The sequence below is a fragment of the Pecten maximus genome, chromosome 3 (genome assembly GCF_902652985.1).
Source record: "Pecten maximus chromosome 3, xPecMax1.1, whole genome shotgun sequence".
NCBI lineage: Eukaryota > Metazoa > Mollusca > Bivalvia > Pectinida > Pectinidae > Pecten > Pecten maximus.
The window spans coordinates 27,702,963-27,725,075 of NC_047017.1; the positions used below are offsets into that span (position 1 = coordinate 27,702,963).

The window sequence follows — 22,113 nt, forward strand, 5'->3', positions numbered from 1 at the left end:
TCAGAGGGTTATATTGCATGCCGGAGCCATTTTCCATGTGCATGATTGCCAGAAATACATCGTAACACATTATTCCAAGGTAAGACTATAAACTGCCACGCCCCCATTTTGACAGCTGACGGGAAAATCCACAATGTTGACGTTTGCAGTATAATTAGAATAATTATTGCGTCGATTGGACTTATATCATTACTTTCATATTTGCCTATGGAATAGTATGCTTATTGGATTTAAACCCCGTCGAAATAATATCTGAGACATGTATACTTGTTATATTTCTGAAAAAAAAATCTTTCCAAATAGTGCTCATTTGGGGAATGGTGATGTGAGAGTGACATCAAGTCCGTCTTCAGATGACAGAATGAGGGACCTTCCTCCTGAGCTACTGTTACAGATCTTCCAACACCTGAATGCAGTCGATCTGTGTAGTGTGGGGACAGTGTGTAGTCACTGGAGTTACGTCAGCACATCAGACATTCTGTGGAGGAGGCTGTGTGATACTCTGGAGATGAAGTTGGATCTAGTGCGCAACGACCGAGCACTTGGATACTCCTGGAAGGTAAGGATTTTCAAAGTCGGCAAACTTAAATAACATACACTGATCTGAGTGACAAGACAATATATACAGGTATGTATGAGGTATGTATAGCCGCAAACATTGTGTTCACAATGAAGAGTACAAAGTGTTTGTAGAACTATCAGATCGCAGAACTATCAGATCGCCTTACATACAAAGTTTACATCCGAAGACTGTTAAGGAAGAGTAATATAATCTAACATGGGTCTATTCTGTGGACAAGGATATATCTCAACTCATAAGACTTTGGTCAGTATGCACGAGGCTTGTCGAGTGCTGGCCAGCAAAACTCTTACACGAATGATGATGTTGAGTTACTGTGAGCAGCATCATATAGCACATGCCAGCTGTCTTAACTAACCTGTGTGAGATTGATGTATCTTTTCCCTAGCAACCGCCGGATATCCATGTGAAGTATATGTGAGAATATTTGATTCTACATCTTGGTATTGAGAAGATTTTGAAATTTCAGTCAGTTTGACCCATTTTGAATTTTTGACCCTACCCACCAGCTGTATAAAATCAAACTGCCGTCCCACTAACAATTCTGACCAAGTTTGAACTATTTCCATTGACTGTTAAACAAAGGATGCTCAAAAATGTTACTATAGTAAAGTTGACCCCTTCCTTGGGGGAAACAGGAAACCCCAGGGTTATGGTGAGATTACAATTTTGGTAAAGCACCATAAGACCATTTCACCTATAAAGAGTATTAATTTAGATCTTACAAAATCTAGGTCTGGAGAAAAAGACTTCAGAGTTTTCAGTCAATTTGACCCCTTTTCGTCCTGCCCCTCAGGAACTTTTTTCTGCAAAATTTCAAATAGGTTTACAGGTTTTTCTTAAGAAATTATGTAGTATATGTTGAAGTTGCTATATTTATTTTAACAAACATCATTTGTCTTTTAGGAAGTGTATAAGATGAACCATGGTAGTCGAGGCATAAGGCGACTGTGGTTGAGAGGGTGTCACAGCAACTTCAGTTCCTACCAACAACTGCCAAAGAAAATCATGTGTACCATGGATGCAGAAGGATGGGGACAGATCTTCCAAATGGAGTTAGAGAGATAATTGGGGTCCTTATCCAGATATTATTATTTAGTTGTGCTCTTTTGAGTTTTGGTATTTATAGCAGATTTTCAGTTTTAAATTTTATTTTGTTGTTGGATTTTACAATTTTTTATATTTGGATATTTTTTAACAACCTTTAACAAGGTCATTAATTATAATGAATATTTGTTATGAACCTATATATAGCTACATTATATGTATCTAAAGGGAATGTACAATATGTATCAGTTATGTACCTTTTATCTGGTTTCAGTCGTTATTTTTACTGCTAATATATTCATCACTAGATATGTTAACCTTAATTTATAGTGCAGTTCTATTATTTTACCATATAAATACTATAATGACCACGAAATCTAGTCAGAAATGTAACTGTGAATATGAAAATGATGATGTTTGCCTTTGCAAGTGTGCTGTGTGAGAGTGGCTGGTGTTTGCCTCTGTGAGTGTGCCATGTGAAGGGTGGCTGGTGTTTGCCTCTGTGAGTGTGCCATGTGAAGGGTGGCTGGTGTTTGCCTCTGTAAGTGTGCCATGTGAAGGGTGGCTGGTGTTTGCCTCTGTGAGTGTGCCATGTGAAGGGTGGCTGGTGTTTGCCTCTGTGAGTGTGCCATGTGAAGGGTGGCTGGTGTTTGCCTCTGTGAGTGTGCCGTGTGAAGGGTGGCTGGTGTTTGCCTCTGTGAGTGTGCCATGTGAAGGGTGGCTGGTGTTTTCCTCTGTGAGTGTGCCATGTGAAGGGTGGCTGGTGTTTGCCTCTGTAAGTGTGCCATGTGAAGGGTGGCTGGTGTTTGCCTCTGTGAGTGTGCCGTGTGAAGGGTGGCTGGTGTTTGCCTCTGTGAGTGTGCCATGTGAAGGGTGGCTGGTGTTTGCCTCTGTAAGTGTGCTGTGTGAAGGGTGGCTGGTGTTTGCCTGTATCTTGTAAGGAACAATGTTTGTCTGTATGAATGGCATGTTATCTTACCGGAAAATTTCATAATTACAAAATCTGAGTGGAATGAAATACCGACACATTGAAAAATCTTTATGTAGCTTAAAATGATCCAGGTGTTTTTATTGTGAACACATTGTAAAATCTGGTTTTTGCTTAAAATTGACCATTATTTCTAATTCATAAAATCTATTGCAAGTTTAGGATGGATAAAAACGCTTAAGTATTTGGTATATGTAAGGACTGGAGAGTTGTTAGTGCTTTATGTGTCTGTATGCTGTAAAAGGAGGGACAGTGTCCAATGGAAGTGATTTTAAACTCAGTATTATATACAAGTAACAAATATTTGATGCTCATCAATGGCTGTGTCTTACTTGTATATATGAGTCATTTGTAAATAAAGGAACAGTAGATATTTATGCATGGTGTTTATTTATTTCTTCTATTTGGTTTAAATGTGAATTCATTCAAGGTTTCATCTGAATTTGAATAAGCCAACAATGAGGAAATGTTTTAGCTATAGTAACAATTATTCCAACCTTACATGAAACTGAAAAAAAAGATTATTTATGAAATGTACTGACAGAGGTGGCTGGTATAGTGAAGATATGGGATGTGAAAGACAGATGGACAAATGGACATACAGATGTAGAGAATGATACATTTCACACGATCACCGAGGGTGGTGGAGGTTGGCATAATTTAAAACAGAACTTTTCATTAAAAGAGAAAAAAAAAAAAGATTTATTAAAAAACGTTAGAATCAATAACAACAGCAATCACAAGAAAATAAACAGTACGTCAAAATGGTGATGATGAGGTTGTCAGTATGGTAACATTACTGTCCACATAACAAAATGGAGACCATGAGGGTGTAAGTTTGGTAACATTACTGTCCACTCAACAAAATGGAGACCATGAGGGTGAAAGTTTAGTCCCTGGTCTCGTCATGATAACTAACGTCAACTGTATCTCTGGTCTCGTCATGATAACTAACATCAACTGTATCTTTGCTCTCGTCACAATAATTAACATCAACTGTATCTCTGTTCTCGTCACGATAACTAACATCAACTGTATCTCTATTCTTGTCACGATAACTAACATCAACTGTATCTCTATTCTTGTCACGATAACTAACATCAACTGTATCTCTATTCTCGTCACGATAATTAACGTCACTTGTATCTCTGGTCTCGTCACGATAATTAACGTCACTTGTATCTCTGGTCTCGTCATGATAACTAACATCAACTGTATCTCTAGTCTCGTCACGATAACTAACATCAACTGTATCTCTATTCTTGTCACGATAACTAACATCAACTGTATCTCTATTCTTGTCACGATAACTAACGTCAACTGTATCTCTATTCTTGTCACGACATCAACTGTATCTCTGGTCTCGTCACGATAATTAACGTCACTTGTATCTCTGGTCTCGTCATGATAACTAACATCAACTGTATCTCTAGTCTCGTCACGATAACTAACATCAACTGTATCTCTATTCTTGTCACGATAACTAACATCAACTGTATCTCTATTCTTGTCACGATAACTAACATCAACTGTATCTCTATTCTTGTCACGACATCAACTGTATCTCTGGTCTCGTCACGATAATTAACGTCACTTGTATCTCTGGTCTCGTCACAATAACTAACATCAACTGTATCTCTAGTCTCGTCACGATAACTAACATCAACTGTATCTCTATTCTTGTCACGATAACTAACATCAACTGTATCTCTATTCTTGTCACGATAACTAACGTCAACTGTATCTCTGGTCTCGTCACGATAATTAACGTCACTTGTATCTCTGGTCTTGTCACGATAAATAACATCAACTGTATCTCTATTCTTGTCACGATAACTAACATCAACTGTATCTCTGGTCTCGTCACGATAACTAACATCAACTGTATCTCTGGTCTCGTCACGATAACTAACGTCAACTGTATCTCTGGTCTCGTCACGATAACTAACATCAACTGTATCTCTATTCTTGTCACGATAACTAACGTCAACTGTATCTCTATTCTTGTCACGATAACTAACGTCAACTGTATCTCTGGTCTCGTCACGATAACTAACATCAACTGTATCTCTGGTCTCGTCACGATAACTAGCGTCAACTGTATCTCTATTCTTGTCACGATAACTAACGTCAACTGTATCTCTGGTCTCGTCACGATAACTAACATCAACTGTATCTCTGGTCTCGTCACGATAACTAGCGTCAACTGTATCTCTGTTCTTGTCACGATAACTAACGTCAACTGTATCTCTGGTCTCGTCACGATAACTAACATCAACTGTATCTCTGGTCTCGTCACGATAACTAACATCAACTGTATCTCTATTCTTGTCACGATAACTAACGTCAACTGTATCTCTATTCTTGTCACGATAACTAACGTCAACTGTATCTCTGGTCTCGTCACGATAACTAACATCAACTGTATCTCTGGTCTCGTCACGATAACTAACATCAACTGTATCTCTGGTCTCGTCACGATAACTAGCGTCAACTGTATCTCTAGTCTCGTCACGATAACTAACATCAACTGTATCTCTGGTCTCGTCACGATAACTAACGTCAACTGTATCTCTGGTCTCGTCACAATAACTAACATCAACTGTATCTCTATTCTTGTCACGATAACTAACATCAACTGTATCTCTGTTCTCGTCACGATAACTAACATCAACTGTATCTCTGATCTCGTCACGATAACTAACGTCAACTGTATCTCTAGTCTCGTCACAATAACTAGCGTCAACTGTATCTCTAGTCTCGTCACGATAACTAGCGTCAACTGTATCTCTAGTCTCGTCACGATAACTAACATCAACTGTATCTCTATTCTCGTCATGATAACTAACGTCAACTGTATCTCTATTCTCGTCACGATAACTAACATCAACTATATCTCTGGTCTCGTCACGATAACTAACATCAACTGTATCTCTAGTCTCGTCACGATAACTAACATCAACTGTATCTCTGGTCTCGTCACGATAACTAGCGTCAATTGTATCTCTAGTCTCGTCACGATAACTAACATCAACTGTATCTCTAATCTTGTCACGATAACTAACGTCAACTGTATCTCTAGTCTCGTCACGATAACTAACGTCAACTGTATCTCTAGTGTCGTCACGATAACTAACGTCAACTGTATCTCTGGTCTCGTCACGATAACTAACATCAACTGTATCTCTATTCTTGTCACGATAACTAACGTCAACTGTATCTCTGTTCTCGTCACGATAACTAACATCAACTGTATCTCTGGTCTCGTCACGATAATTAACATCAACTGTATCTCTATTCTTGTCACAATAACTAACGTCAACTGTATCTCTGTTCTCGTCACGATAACTAACATCAACTGTATCTCTGTTCTCGTCACGATAACTAACATCAACTGTATCTCTGGTCTCGTCACAATAACTAACATCAACTGTATCTCTGATCTCGTCACGATAACTAGCGTCAACTGTATCTCTGGTCTCGTCACAATAACTAACATCAACTGTATCTCTATTCTTGTCATGATAACTAAAGTCAACTGTATCTCTATTCTCGTCACGATAACTAACATCAACTGTATCTCTGGTCTCGTCACGATAACTAACATCAACTGTATCTCTATTCTTGTCACAATAACTAACATCAACTGTATCTCTGATCTCGTCACGATAACTAACATCAACTGTATCTCTATTCTTGTCACAATAACTAACATCAACTGTATCTCTATTCTTGTCACGATAACTAACGTCAACTGTATCTCTGGTCTCGTCAGGATAACTAATGTCAACTGTATGTCTGCTCTCGTTACGACAACTAGTGTCAAGTGTACAATTAATTTCTGGTTTATTTAACATTCATATATCAAAGAAGAAATGGTTTTGAATCCCACATTAAGTTACACAAGTTACATACACACCTATAGTTATTCATACATACAGGATACTGTTCTCAGGATGATAACTATCATATCTAATAACCATAAATATATTCAAACATACAACCCCTCACTCGGATTCACTCAGAAAATAATGGTGATTCTTACACTCCAGTACATCAAAGTTTACATTCAATCTGAAGATCATTTCATGATCCATTAGCTACACACAGAAAAGAGAAGTCCAAGGCTAGAGATTGCTAGGTGTCAGCTGCCCTTGGACTGGTTTGTGTAAGGAAGTAAGTCTTTGGCGGGAAATCCGTGTATCACCAGTAGTATAACCACCATGGCAATGAATGGAGCCATCAACAACCACTGTAGGTCCTCCATCACAAGGGTGTTAAATCTGGGGAGACAATAGCACAACATCAGGTATACAACACAACATCAGCTATACAACACAACATCAGGTATACAACACAACATCAGGTATACAACACAACATCAGGTATACAACACAACATCAGGTATACAACACAACATCAGGTATATAACACAACATCAGGTATATAACACAACATCAGGTATACAACACAACATCAGCTATATAACACAACATCAGGTATATAACACAACATCAGGTATACAACACAACATCAGGTATACACCACAACATCAGGTATACAACACAACATCAGGTATACAACACAACATCAGGTATATAACACAACATCAGGTATACAACACAACATCAGGTATACAACACAACATCAGCTATACAACACAACATCAGGTATACAACACAACATCAGGTATATAACACAACATCAGCTATACAACACAACATCAGGTATACAACACAACATCAGGTATACAACACAACATCAGGTATACAACACAACATCAGGTATATAACACAACATCAGGTATACAACACAACATCAGGTATACAACACAACATCAGCTATACAACACAACATCAGGTATACAACACAACATCAGGTATATAACACAACATCAGCTATACAACACAACATCAGCTATACAACACAACATCAGGTATATAACACAACATCAGCTATACAACACAACATCAGCTATACAACACAACATCAGCTATACAACACAACATCAGCTATACAACACAACATCAGCTATACAACACATCAGCTATACAACACAACATCAGCTATACAACACAACATCAGCTATATATCAGACAGGAAAATAATTACTTATATCAGAGTAACAGTGACACAACCTGGAAACATTGACACACCAGGGTAAGATTGACAAACAAAGGGGTAACAGTGACACATGGGGGTAACATTGATATATTGGGGTAACACTGACAAATATAGGGGTAACATTGATACATCAGGGTAAGATTGAAACATCAGGGTAACAATGACACACATAGGGGTGACACTGACAAATAAGGGGTAACATTGATACATCAGGGTAAGATTGACAAACAAAGGGGTAACAGTGACAAATATAGGGGTAACATTGATACATCAGGGTAAGATTGAAAGATCAGGGTAACATTGACACATAAGGGTTAACATTGACACACAAGGTTAACAATGTTACACACCAGGGTAATATCAACACACCAGGGTAACATTGACACATCAGGGTAACATGGACACATCAGGGTAACATTGACACATCAGGGTAACATGGACACATCAGGGTAACATGGACACATCAGGGTAACATTGATAAACATAGGGGTAACATGGTCACATCATGGTAACATGGACACATCAGGGTAACATTGATAAACATAGGGGTAACATTGACAAACATCAGGGTAACATTGACATACATAAGAAACATTAAGACACATCATGGTAACATTGACACACATCAACACACATCTGGGTAACACTGATACAAGTTTGGGTAACACTGATACAAGTTTGGGTAACACTGATACAAGTTTGGGTAACACGAATACAAGTTTGGGTTACACTGATACAAGTTTGGGTAACACTGATACAAGTTTGGGTAACACTGATACAAGTTTGGGTAACACTGATACAAGTTTGGGTAACACTGATACACTGATACAAGTTTGGGTTACACTGATACAAGTTTGGGTTACACTGATACAAGTTTGGGTAACACTGACTCATCAGGGTAAAATTGTCACACATTGTTCTACCTTCATGGGTAAGATGCTTCACTTATGCAAAATGAATCTATTAGAACCAGGTTTATTAACTAAAACAACATCATCTTATACTCAATAACATAAATTATAGAATGATTAATGATCATTTTGTCAGAAATTTAATTCATAATCACTATTTTCTGACATGTCAAACTAGATCTATACTAATGCATTATTTTGTAGTGAACTTGGATACATGAATACCTTAATGGATAGGAATCCTGGAAAATTTGACCATGCTGATTGGTCATCATCACTGTCACATGACCAAGCCTTGGCTCCTCCCATACAGGAACAATCACACTGTATTCTCCAGGTAGGTTATATTCATCAGAAAACAGTAAGTTACTGCCATAATATATCTGAAATTATCACAAATAATTACATATTACATCTAAATTTTTTTAATAAATTACATAAAAGATAGACGGACAACACCATACAATAATATTCCCTTTGACGAGTGTATCAAAATGTAGGTCAGAGTGACCTAAGTGAACACATGCCCCAAGTATGAAGTTCCAGTCACAAGAAGTGTAAAAGACAAAGCCTTGTCAAGATAAAGTACTGAAAGATGTTAGGTCAAAGGTCAAACGTCAAAATGTAAGTCAAAGTGAGATATACTTTTGATACAAAATATCACACACTGCCTCATCTAGGTGAACCCATGACTCCAGTATGGAGTTCTAGTGACAAACATTTAGGAAATGGAACCTGGAAAATGTTTTCTTTGATGTAAGCCAAAAAGTTTAAATGTATACCCAGGTGACTCCAAGCAATGATGCCCGAAGTATGAAATAGCTATATGTGCGGGGGGGGATAGAGCCCAGACAAGTACCGAAGGACAGAAGGATGGAAGGACAGAAGGATGGAAGGACAGAAGGATGGAAGGACAGAAGGATGGAAGGACAGAAGGATGGAAGGACACAACATGTTACTATAGTCTCCCTGGTGGACTAGTTCCAGGTGTAACCTGGCAGCGACTTAAGTAATTTTGTGATTATTCCGGAAATGCTGGCAATAGCTAGTTCCCCATCTGGAACTTGGGGGACTTTTTTTATGTCAGCATGTCAGGAATTATCACAAAATTACTTAAATTAATGCCAAATTAAACCTGAAAATATCTTTAAATCAGCTGAAATATAAAGAATTTGAAATAAAAAAACAACATTACTCATACCACAATTAAAACATACCAGGGAAGTCCACATTTCTAATACAACATGCTGTAAATCATGTAACGCTGTCTTGATATAGTTAAACAGTGTAGGGCTATTACATAGGTAGAAACATATACATGTAGATCGATATATGAGAAACTATAAGAGGGCTATATATATTTACCTTAATTTTGTAGACGTTGTTTGTGTTGCCTGTTGGGTCGATTATTTCAAATTGTACAGTGAATTTTCCGCCAGTTACCTCCCCTTCTGACTTGGTAAACCAGGTAACGTATACGCCAAGCTGTGGACAGTAACATCAGTAAATCAGTGTGTTTTTTATATCAACTGTACCATAAAACTTTGTAAATTCTCACTTGTCAATAATGTTTATATGTTTCTGCCTTTGCCACCTTAAATGTAGGGGAGGTGGAGAGATATTTGTACAAAATTCAATACACTGCATTTCACAATTCATTCAAGATTAACATTTTGTATGATTAAAACAATAAACAGACAGGTAGAGAAAGACAACATACAAATATTCTGTGGCCTGAACTTTTTCTTATCTAGAGTAGTACTTCATAGGAAAATATTTTAATCTTGAACACTGAAAGAAACAAATTGACCTGACTCGTACTACAAAGAAACAAATTGACCTGACTCGTACTACAAAGAAATAAATTGACCTGACTCGTACTACAAAGAAACAAACAGATCTGACTCGGACTACAAATCGAGTCCTGTATAAACGAGCATACATACTTAAACTTACCTTATTTTGTGCAAAAGAAAAGTCATTTGGTGTTTTAACATTGGACGGCAGAGATAGTAGGTGAGTTTCTCGTGTTTTTTCCTCATCTATTCCAGCAAAAGGATCCTCCACTTCAATCTCTGAACCAAGACATAAAATAGTCCCGTCGTTGGTGGCAATCAGAAGCTCTACCCCTTCAGCTTTGTCTACCAGATTATGTGATAATATCTGCACCAATGATGATTCCCCAAGGGGATAATGAGTCTTGCACTCAAGTGAGGTTGATATGATATGTAACGACCCATCATCTGTTAGGTATACCTAAAACAATAGTTATATCACTGGTCAACAGTAGAATATCATACCTGTATATCAAATGTTAATTGTAAAATGCAAGTTAGACAGAGCTTCAGGCAGATGGTAAACAGTAGGTGCTGGACTCCCCTAATCACTGTAATGTCTATTAAGATTAGGACAGTAATATATATTTGGATTAGGACAGTAATATCTATTTGGATTAGGACAGTAATGTCTATTTGGATTAGGACAGTAATATCTATTTGGATTAGGACAGTAATATCTATTTGGATTAGGATAGTAATATCTATTTGGATTAGGACAGTAATATCTATTTGGATTAGGACAGTAATATCTATTTGGATCAGGACAGTAATATCTATTTGGATTAGGACAGTAATATCTTTTTGGATTAGGACAGTAATGTCTATTTGGATTAGGACAGTAATGTCTATTTGGATTAGGACAGTAATATCTATTTGGATTAGGACAGTAATATCTATTTGGATTAGGACAGTAATATCTATTTGGATTAGGACAGTAATGTCTATTTGGATTAGGACAGTAATATCTATTTGGATTAGGACAGTAATATCTATTTGGATTAGGACAGTAATGTCTTTTTGGATTAGGACAGTAATGTCTATTTAGCTTAGGACAGTAATGTCTATTTGGATTAGGACAGTAATATCTATTTAGATTAGGACAGTAATGTCTATTTGGATTAGGACAGTAATATCATTTGGATTAGGACAGTAATATCTATTTGGATTAGGACAGTAATATCTATTTGGATTAGGACAGTAATATCTATTTGGATTAGGACAGTAATGTCTTTTTGGGTTAGAAGGGTGATATCTATTTGGTAAGTTAGGACAGTGTAATAATGCTTTGATAAGTTAGGACAGGGAAATTATGTTTTAATAAGTTAGGACGATAAAGTAATGTTTTGATAAGTTAGGATGGGATTGTAATGCTTTGTAGAAGTTAGGACAGGGTAATAATGTTTTGAGAAGCTGGGACAGGGTGGTAATGTTTTGAGAAGTTAGGACAGGGTAATAATGTTTTGATAAGTTAGGACAGGGTAGTAATGTTTTGATAAGTTAGGACCGAATAGTAATGTTTTGTAGAAGTTAGGACGGGATAGTGATGTTTTGTAGAAGTTAGGATGGGATAGTGATGTTTTGTAGAAGTTAGGATGGGATAGTGATGTTTTTGTAGAAGTTAGGATGGGATAGTGATGTTTTTAAGAAGTTAGGATGGGATAGTGATGTTTTGTAGAAGTTAGGATGGGATAGTGATGTTTTTGTAGAAGTTAGGACGGGATAGTGATGTTTTTGTAGAAGTTAGGACGGGATAGTGATGTTTTGTAGAAGTTAGGACGGGATAGTGATGTTTTGTAAAAGTTAGGACGGGATAGTGATGTTTTGTAGAAGTTAGGACGGGATAGTGATGTTTTGTAGAAGTTAGGACGGGATAGTGATGTTTTGTAGAAGTTAGGACGGGATAGTGATGTTTTTAAGAAGTTAGGACGGGATAGTGATGTTTTTGTAGAAGTTAGGACGGGATAGTGATGTTTTTGTAGAAGTTAGGACGGGATAGTGATGTTTTTGTAGAAGTTAGGACGGGATAGTGATGTTTTGTAGAAGTTAGGATGGGATAGTGATGTTTTTGTAGAAGTTAGGACGGGATAGTGATGTTTTTGTAGAAGTTAGGACGGGATAGTGATGTTTTTGTAGAAGTTAGGACGGGATAGTGATGTTTTTGTAGAAGTTAGGACTGGGTAATAATGTTTTGAGAACTTAGGACAAGGTAATAATGTTTTGAGAACTTAGGACAAGTTTTGTGTATCTTTACCAAGTCTGGTGCAATAATCCTTGTTGACAGTTTTGCTATGAGCACATCAGCCTTTAATTTCCGTCCTGTCCTGATTGGCCAGCCTGATAAAATGGATCCATTCTTCCCATCCAAAGCAAAAATATTTCTGAAAGTATAAGACAAATACAAAAATCAACATAATAACAGTGTTATACACATAGAGAACTACTTTTAACCAAACCCTCAACTCTTTATTTCTATTTAGTTTCAGTGTTTGGGAAAATGTCATCCCTCTTTATCTGTGGAGATTTAATAGGTGAGCTTAAAAACTTACTTGGATTTTCAGGAATATTTTCAATCATTGAAATTGTGATTAAGTGTAGTGTAAATAAAGATCTATATATACAGGTTAAATAATGTATCACACCCAAATTAAAATGGAAAAACAAAATTCTTGAACGGCATATATATCACATTGGTAATTATTATCCTCTCGTTTATGACTTTTTTGTTTTTTTTCCGTTATTTCTACCAAAAACTCCCAAAACCTATATGTTGATACCATGAGTTGTGATGGTTCATTGTTATTTTCTAAACTCTGACCTTACCCATCATTAGTGGTGATGATGACATCTCTACATTCTGACCTTACCCATCATTAGTGATGATGATGACATCTCTACATTCTGACCTTACCCATCATTAGTGGTGATGATGACATCTCTAAACTCTGACCTTACCCATCATTAGTGGTGATGACGACATGTCTAAACTCTGACCTTACCCATCATTAGTGGTGATGATGACATCTACGGTAGAGTCCTCATTCAAGTCGTACAAACGACTTCCAGGAGATGAATTCCCTGATATCTCAGCTTCCCAGATGGTGTCTCCATCAGCACCGAAACACAGCACATTACCACCAGTATCCACGACAACCATATCTAATCTGTCGTCACCAGTGATATCAGCTACTGTGATCTACAAAAGATCATATTCATTTCAGTTTTAACCACTTCAATAAAATCATGATTCAATAAAGTTTACAAAAATACTAATTGAAACACCTTTTTATGTTATGACATCAAATTTTTATTTTCCAATTCTCATATGCAATAACAAGTTACATGCATTGTAATACTATCACATTAACACCAAGATTCTTCAAACTTCTGGAACAGTCAGTTGAATAGCTGTACAAACCTGACCGTGGACACTGTTGACTGTCATTGGCCAGCCCTTCCTTGTACCTCCCAGGTGGTCAAACACATAGACTCGGCCAGCAGACGTTCCCATGACAATCTCCAATGTACCACCCTCACTGTCAAGGTCAGCGACAGTCGGAGAGAAGAGGTTGTAGGCGGGAAATACAGACACGACCTAGGTAAGCAATTTACATATCAACCACATTGTTACCCAATTATACAGCGAATTTCCAAATCCATTATATCGTGATTTCCAACTTTTGTAAAATTATTCCAAATTTAGACATATCCCAAATGTTATTATACAGTGCAATTTCCTGAAACTGATCCTTCTAAAAACTGATCACCTCTTGTAACTGATCAAAATGGCAATGTACAAAATCTATCCTTCTTTATTAAGAACTTCCAAATACTGATCCTCTGAATTCTGCATACCCAACCAATTTTGTGTCCAGAATGGTTAAAATATAATCAAAATTACCTCTGTAAACCTGCCTTATCCAAGCGAAAATGACCAGTGCCAGGCAAACCGACCATGAAATCAGAGACTGTTGTCATAAGGTTTGTCTTGGGGCATACACATGTAGTAGGTGAATTATTACATAACACTGACTAGAGGAGAATTGTAATTTAATTGTGTATAAATCAAACTGGTCAAGATGAAACTAAATCACCATGCATCATCAAAGCGGTACAGTATGTTTACCATAAGAATTAGAGCTAGAAAAGCCTGAGTTTTGCATCTGATTTGCATGAGGCCCCTAGAGGGATATTTTTGCAGTGGACAAATTCACATACATTAAGGAAGCTAATAGTAGATAATTTGCAATCAGTATTAAAACTTCTTTAACAAGTTTAATTTTTAAGCATAATATTAACACTGCTTCAAAGATAAAAAAGTGCCATCCAATCAATATCATCCACAGATCCTGACTGGTCAAAATGGATCACTTCTCCAAATAGAACCCTCTCTAAACTGGCCAAATATTCATGTACCGTACATGATCGGTTTAGGGAAGTTCCGCATTATATTTCAATATGTAACTCTGCTTGTACATTTCTATATAGAATTGTAAAATATCAATCATAAAATATCATGGTAGTTTTACCTGTGTAAGGTCAAGGACTTTAGTCCAGAGTGGGGTCAAGGATGTAAGATTGACCACTGTTACTCCAGCCACAACATATCGCTCTAAGTCAGTGAAGTTAGTCATCTTGTGTTTCTCGAGCTGCTGAGGAAACCTACAGGAAGATCAATATTATATACAGAAAGCCTAGGGTATACCAAGACGTATTCAGTGAACATATACATGTACAATAATGGAAATGTGTGTTTTGGCAAGGTTTGTAGCCCTAAAACTACATGGTTTAGACAAATTAGTGTAAATATATATACATGTGTATTATATTGAAGTCTAGTATAATAATACATGTACTACCATTAAATTAAGCATAGAATGTCATTGACCAAATCATCTAATAGATAGCAATGTCACTCTTTATACAGGTGACAATACCCACCTGTAACTGTTGTCTGCGCCTTAACCAGCAATCTGTAACTAGTACTGTTATCTGTGGTCAGAACGTGTCTTTACCTGTCCTCCTGTAACTATAGTCTGGTCAGGATGTGTCTTTACCTGTCCTCCTGTAACTGTTGTGTGTGGTCAGAATGTGTCTTTACCTGTCCTCCTGTAACTATTGTCTGTGGTCAGAATGTGTCTTTACCTGCCCTCCTGTAACTATTGTCTGGTCAGGATGTGTCTTTACCTGCCCTCCTGTAACTATTGTCTGGTCAGGATGTGTCTTTACCTGCCCTTCTGTAACTATTGTCTGTGGTCAGAATGTGTCTTTACCTGTCCTCCTGTAATTATTGTCTGTGGTCAGGATGTGTCTTTTCCTGCCCTCCTGTAACTATTGTCTGTGGTCAGGATGTGTCTTTACCTGCCCTTCTCTAACTATTGTCTGTGGTCAGGATGTGTCTTTACCTGTCCTCCTGTAATTATTGTCTGTGGTCAGAACGTGTCTTTACCTGTCCTCCTGTAATTATTGTCTGTTCAGGATGTGTCTTTACCTGCCCTCCTGTAACTATTGTCTGGTCAGGATGTGTCTTTACCTGCCCTTCTGTAACTATTGTCTGTGGTCAGAATGTGTCTTTACCTGTCCTCCTGTAATTATTGTCTGTGGTCAGGATGTGTCTTTTCCTGCCCTCCTGTAACTATTGTCTGTGGTCAGGATGTGTCTTTACCTGCCCTTCTCTAACTATTGTCTGTGGTCAGGATGTGTCTTTACCTGTCCTCCTGTAATTATTGTCTGTGGTCAGAATGTGTCTTTACCTGTCCTTCTGTAACTAGTGTCTGTGGTCAGGATGTGTCTTTTCCTGTCCCTCCTGTAACTATTGTCTGTGGTCAGAATGTGTCTTTACCTGCCCTCCTGTAACTATTGTCTGTGGTCAGGATGTGTCTTTGCCATGCACTCCTCCAGGAAATGTTGTCTGTGGTCTCATTGTGAATTTAGATCTGCTTAGATTTTTTTCAAATTATAAAGTCAGGTATCCAAATCAATCTTTTTTCTTTATCATAGCTGTATCATTACCTGTAGTCAGATCTTGTTTATATTATATCTGTATTCTTACCTTTAATCAGAAATTATTTCTATTCATATCTGTATTCTTACCTGTAATCCTCCTCCTCGTAAAAGTAGGACACTGGAATCACCAGTTCCTCCAGTCGTCCATCACTATTCAGGTCTGCTAGAACTGGTGTGGCTAGGATGTGGGGGTCCACCGCAATGTACTGGTCACCCTGAATTACATAACATTCAGTAAAGAAGTGGTTCTGTGTATCAATACAAGAGGCCCAGAGGGCCTGCATCATTCAACAGGACATTTTAATATCAATAACAAATGTGGTTTTGTGCATCAATTTAACATTATGAAATAAAATGCATTATGCCAGTAGGCATCTCTTATTTTCACAAACTCAAACCTTTATTTTTGAGTGTTTTTAGAACATACCTGCACACTCTGTGGATCAATAAGAATGTATTTGTCGATGTCATTGTGATGTACAGATATCATATCCCGATGCCAGTCCCTCGACACATAAACAGGGGCAACCTGTCATTATTCATAAATGATACATTATTTACTTAAAGGACACACAACATGCATGAGATATTGATGGTACATATAAACTGCCTCTGAAGATAGAATATACTTTACTTTTGCAGACGTTTATTGATTTCTTGCTTTGGGATACACAAAAGTGGAAATCTAAGTTTCAAAGAAAAACTTTTGATAAAAAGCTGCGAAATAAAATTTGTCATCCAGAACACAGTAGATATATCTTATACACCATTATTTGTAGATGAATTCAAAAACATGAAATATAATTAAATGATTTTCTTTCTAGTCAGATGTTGTACATGTGCGAGATAAAAACAATAAATCAAATTATCTTTACTCTACAATGTAATTTTTATTTCAGTGATAAACATGACTCTGAAAATCATTGTACTTATTTACAGGGTAACATTTTTTAAGTGGAACTTTTGTTGGGACAGACCTGATATCTTTTGTGTTTAAATCTTGATCCATCTGGTTTGTAGAACAGTAACTCTCCAGAGGACTTTGTAAACAGCAGATCCAGCATGCCATCAGCATCAGCATCAAACTGAAGGTAAGAATTTTATGTCTGAGTGGTTACATTATACATCAAATGTTTATAGTTATCATATTTGTTCACTGTATTTTGTATATCCAATTCTAAACCTTAACTCTGAAAAATCAAATTCAAGATATTTTTCCAATCCCTGTACAAACAATGTTGAAAATAAAACTTTAATTGTTACCACATCCATAATGCTTCCTGTAACCCCAGAAATCATGACTGAACTTTGCTTCAAGTTCATGTAACAACCTAACAATTACACAAAGGTATCTGTACATATATTTTGAGAATATGAAAGTACGAAAAAGGTAGAAAAAAAGTAGCTTTTCCAGATAAAGGAAAAACAATATAACAATGGTGCATGTGAATACAACAGCAAAAGCATTTTGAAACAATTTTTTTAATCTGATAATAGCAGTCTACAATGGATTCTTATAAAATCAGCAAAAGTTTTCTATTAATATTAAGTTTTTTCTCTTCTGAATGTTCCACTTTTTTATATATTTTGCCTCAGAAACAGGCAATTCTAAATTTCCGCAGGTGTACATGGACTTTGATTCAGATATCAATGTTTTACAGAACAGAACAACATACAAACGATATGACATCATACTTTACCTGAAGAGGACTGGCATAAATGGAGCTATCCAGGTTGAGGGCTGGCCATTTAGAATCTGACAAGACTTTTCCTGTTTGAGCATCAATAACAGACATGCTCTCACTAAAAGGGGTAGCTACAATGTCCAAAGAGCCATCACCGTTCACATCTGCTATCAATGGTGCCGAGGCAAAAGGAGAGTGGGCTAGCTCTGCTGTCCACAGTGTTGTCAAGGAATAACCACATCTAGGAAAACAGAATTCAAATTAAATAACAAATACTGCAATATAATTAACTTCCTTGTCAAAGGCAATCTTCTTATAGATAGCTCTCTTGGCCGTTAATGGGCCAAAATTTCCTATTGAAATGAGTTCATATTTAAGCCAATGCAAATTTCCAAAATTTGCAGTTAACATCTGACAAAATTTTTCCCACTAATTTTCTTCCCAAAATGAAACAAAAGGGATTGATGCTAGTACTGTTGGGATTGCTTAGAAGTCCTAAAATGCATTTGGAACAAACAGACTACTTATGACAGAAACATATCACACTCCCTACCTGCACATAGTGTAGAGCTACACTGTATGTACATGTAGTAAATCTACAATGTCAGAACGTTTTTTTTTCAAAACATAATGTTTTTTTAGTCATGAAACCTCTCATCATATGTCAGATCGAAAATATCAGAGTTTTATTTGACCTATGCGTATTTTATCATCGCATTATTATTGTTCAAGAGATACGCCATTCAACACCATTTCATTAGATACAACGTACACTCGCGATCGGACAGTACTGTAATCAATGCTATTCTAATCAAGAACAATATTTCGGTACTTGAGCAAGTGGGAATGACAAAACTATAACATTATTGCTACCTCGTCCTTTCATATCCTTCAGCCTTCAACTGTGATGCCAAATGTTCATCTGCAATGACACCAGTTAGAAGCAATAAACTGAAAATAAATATTCTACAAGATTCCATGGCTCGCGTTACTGCGTGCGGCCATATTTGTTTATGTAAATATAAAGTCGGTTGACGGTATGCAAACTTAATCCGGAAAATATTAGAATACTGTTAAACATTTAGAGAATAACTATAACGGTGGTACTTATAATTCTACGACGAAATTGCAGGTAGCAAGTAGTTATTACATGATTTTATTGTTGTATTCTTCAGATTTTTATTATTTGTGATGTCGATTTAAATTTCAGAAAATAGTAGAATTCCTATAATCGTGCTGACGACCTATTATATATATACATACAGAACTGTAGTACACCTTTTCGTATTTATAATAAACATAGAAAATGTATGAATTTCAAACTAAAATTACCTAGATTATCGTAAGAAGCTGAATTAATTGATAATGAAATATTAATAAAATATCAAAAGTATCTTTTTTTTTTGCTTCGTACCAGGATAACACAGAAAATAACAATGCTAAGTTACATGGTATTTCTACAATGTAATCTGCTGGGCATGAATCAAAGGCAATGGTGATCAACATAGAACTATCAGATCAAAATAAATTGATACGTTTAATCGTGTATGTTTGTAGCCCTGCCTTGAATGATGAATATGAGGTCATGGCTGAGTGTCTGGGGGCAGCACGTTCCAGAGACGGGTGCCATTTTTTTAATTTTGTAAATGGGAAAAAATCACCCATAAATATTTACGCGGTAGTCTTGAAGTACAAATGTACATCCCGAGGTACATCAGGGTGCAGCCCTTTATGGTATCTAAAGTAGATGAGCTTAGCAACATAGCGTTGTGATTTCCGGTGTTGTTGTGACCGAAAATGATTTAATCTATGAATTAAAAAAAAACAAAAAAAAAACAACAACAAAAAACGCGTCAACACGATTCATGTCGCACCCCAAAATGATTGTTTAAAATACTTGTATATCTTTATTATAATCACAACTAGTTTTGTTTGACTCATTTAGACAATTTACTTATTCATTCAATTTTTGATATTTATTCTTATCAAAAACAAATACTTTAGGATAAGTAGTATTTGGCAAGGGTATTTCTGATCGATTCGTGACCTGCTCCTGAGCTAGGGATTATTATAAGAGATTTGATTTGTAGAACTCCGGTTAACTCTTTGGGTACCTGTTGCTGGGCTTACGGATATGAACGATTCGCTAACCATATGTGTCTGTTTAGAGTATAAAATGTTTAAATTGTCGAAGGGTCATTCAATATAGAGACGAACGAACAAAAACATTATGAGTATGGTTGTTGTTTTTATCTGGACTCTAGCGACTCCCAGTTAAGAAGGACATATTGGTAGCAGTCCTCTCTGGATGATAAATGCTGTTAACTTCTAGGACCTGGTGTGATGAGTATATACAATTATAGGTCCCACGTGCCCGGGCTGTATGCTGGTGGTGTACATGTTCTGATGTATGTTAGTAATTTGACTTACATCTCTTATAAATCCTGTATAATCTTGTAAGCTTTGTTCATTTAGAATTCATGACAATCCCTAATAATGAAATGTCCAGCGTTTGATGATATGGGATATATTTCTGGAAGTCTGAATCAGAGAAAACTTCGGGATTGGGGACAGGTGTCTTGGGGTCTACTACACGTTTTGATTTTTTTTGTGCTGGTTGTCTCCGGTCATGTCGTAACTGGTATTCTTTCAGTCATTGTGCCATCTTCCCTACTTTCTACTCCGACAAGGTTAGAGGATAACCCAGCGAGAAACTAGAACAAAAAAAATAGCCAGAGACCTTTAGCTAGCTGAAGTACCCTACTATCAAACTTGATATTTCATATAATACTTATGATAGTTAACTTCATTGGAATTTGATATTGACGCCACAAATCATGGCCAGACTCTCTCATTGGGATCATAATGTAAGATCGTCTAGTTGTCTTGTCCATACCTGTTAGAGCAGGATGCCCGGGGAGTGTCAAATAGGTGGCCGGATAGGAACTTACAGGTTTCAGTACTGCTCAACACATATCCGCCATGGTGAATCTCCATAATCCATATCTGTCCTGTCAACATTGCCGATATATTTAAGATGGTTTCCAGGTATCTGTTATCTGGTTGTTAATAGAATCACACCTTTATGATTAAATCTACAGGATTTATACCTGTTTTAACAGAAAGGATGACACGTCATACATTTCCGTCCAAAGATAAACCCATGTGGCGAACGTCGGAGTTACGGTTTTCCATTTGAAGCATCAACGGAAGTCATATCTTATCTATCCGAGTGTTAATTTCAATTAAGGTAATTCGGGGAACTATTTACAAAAGTGTGTAGAGAAAATTGTCAGTGAACTTCAGCGTATTTGAAACTTATGTTAAACACCAGGTACTTTATTCCAAAGAATTAAAACTCAATGCTCATATACAGACAATGCCGACATCCAAAGGTAACTGAATATCTCTAAAAATATCAATAATGTAGATTTGCCTGAAGACCAATGAACAAGTACAAGGACCAGGTGTTCTGGTGGGATTAGCGTCTTTGCTTCGTCTTCAGCACCCACAATGAAAAATAAATGAAATATGGGTCGTCACATTATCTTAATGAGAACTAGTATAGAGGTCTGCCACCGGGACCACCAGTCACGTGATATCTCACAAGGAAAACGGATTCCCATAATAATAATAATGATAATGGAACAAATTATTGAATATCAAACCAACTGGGACATTTTAACACCGTGGGTAGGTAAAGCAGGGACGTTACTATCTAGAAATGGAAAATTACCGATTGAAAAATTGAAATCATGATGTTTAACATATATCTTTGATGTAAGCTTGTTCCTGCTAGTTACGTTATCATTTAAGATATCTGTACCACCCGAGTTCTTTAGCATACATCCGATTGACATGGTCTATGTAAGGTAGGATTCATCAACAAATCTATAGGTGAAACTAAAGGACTTTGCAAGGTCGCCTGTTCTGATAA

At 36.8% G+C, this 22,113-nt stretch overlaps 3 protein-coding genes across 3 annotated transcripts; 1 reads left to right on the top strand and 2 right to left on the bottom strand.

Moving 5' to 3' along the window:
• The first annotated feature begins 339 nt into the window (after positions 1-339).
• LOC117323778 (F-box only protein 48-like) lies at positions 340-2,992 on the top strand. Its single transcript, XM_033879214.1, has 2 exons — positions 340-559; positions 1,487-2,992. The coding sequence occupies exons 1-2, from the start codon at positions 362-364 to the stop codon at positions 1,646-1,648; spliced, it is 360 nt and encodes a 119-aa protein (XP_033735105.1). The 5' UTR covers positions 340-361; the 3' UTR covers positions 1,649-2,992.
• LOC117322697 (hornerin-like) lies at positions 2,009-2,596 on the bottom strand. Its single transcript, XM_033877636.1, has one exon. It carries the CDS (start codon positions 2,594-2,596, stop codon positions 2,009-2,011), a length of 588 nt encoding a protein of 195 aa, XP_033733527.1.
• On the bottom strand, positions 2,590-19,194 carry LOC117323776 (protein DEFECTIVE IN EXINE FORMATION 1-like). Its single transcript, XM_033879211.1, has 13 exons — positions 19,050-19,194; positions 18,192-18,417; positions 17,469-17,576; positions 16,919-17,020; positions 16,579-16,706; positions 15,015-15,147; positions 13,904-14,080; positions 13,485-13,681; positions 12,740-12,866; positions 10,607-10,906; positions 10,016-10,135; positions 8,876-9,033; positions 2,590-6,898 (listed from the first exon to the last, which is right to left on the bottom strand). Exons 1-13 carry the CDS (start codon positions 19,154-19,156, stop codon positions 6,760-6,762), a joined length of 2,022 nt encoding a protein of 673 aa, XP_033735102.1. The 5' UTR covers positions 19,157-19,194; the 3' UTR covers positions 2,590-6,759.
• Positions 19,195-22,113: the final 2,919 nt, after the last annotated feature.

Bases quoted from the DNA above. Each gene is read 5' to 3' on its own strand.
- LOC117323778 (XM_033879214.1), top strand. From the start codon at position 362: ATGAGGGACCTTCCTCCTGAGCTACTGTTACAGATCTTCCAACACCTG. The intron at 560-1,486 runs GTAAGGATTTTC...TTTGTCTTTTAG, and splicing joins CACTTGGATACTCCTGGAAG to GAAGTGTATAAGATGAACCA.
- LOC117322697 (XM_033877636.1), bottom strand. From the start codon at position 2,596: ATGCCATTCATACAGACAAACATTGTTCCTTACAAGATACAGGCAAAC.
- LOC117323776 (XM_033879211.1), bottom strand. From the start codon at position 19,156: ATGGAATCTTGTAGAATATTTATTTTCAGTTTATTGCTTCTAACTGGT. The intron at 16,707-16,918 runs GTATGTTCTAAA...TATGTAATTCAG, and splicing joins TTGATCCACAGAGTGTGCAG to GGTGACCAGTACATTGCGGT. The intron at 15,148-16,578 runs GTAAGAATACAG...ATCTTCCTGTAG, and splicing joins TACGAGGAGGAGGATTACAG to GTTTCCTCAGCAGCTCGAGA.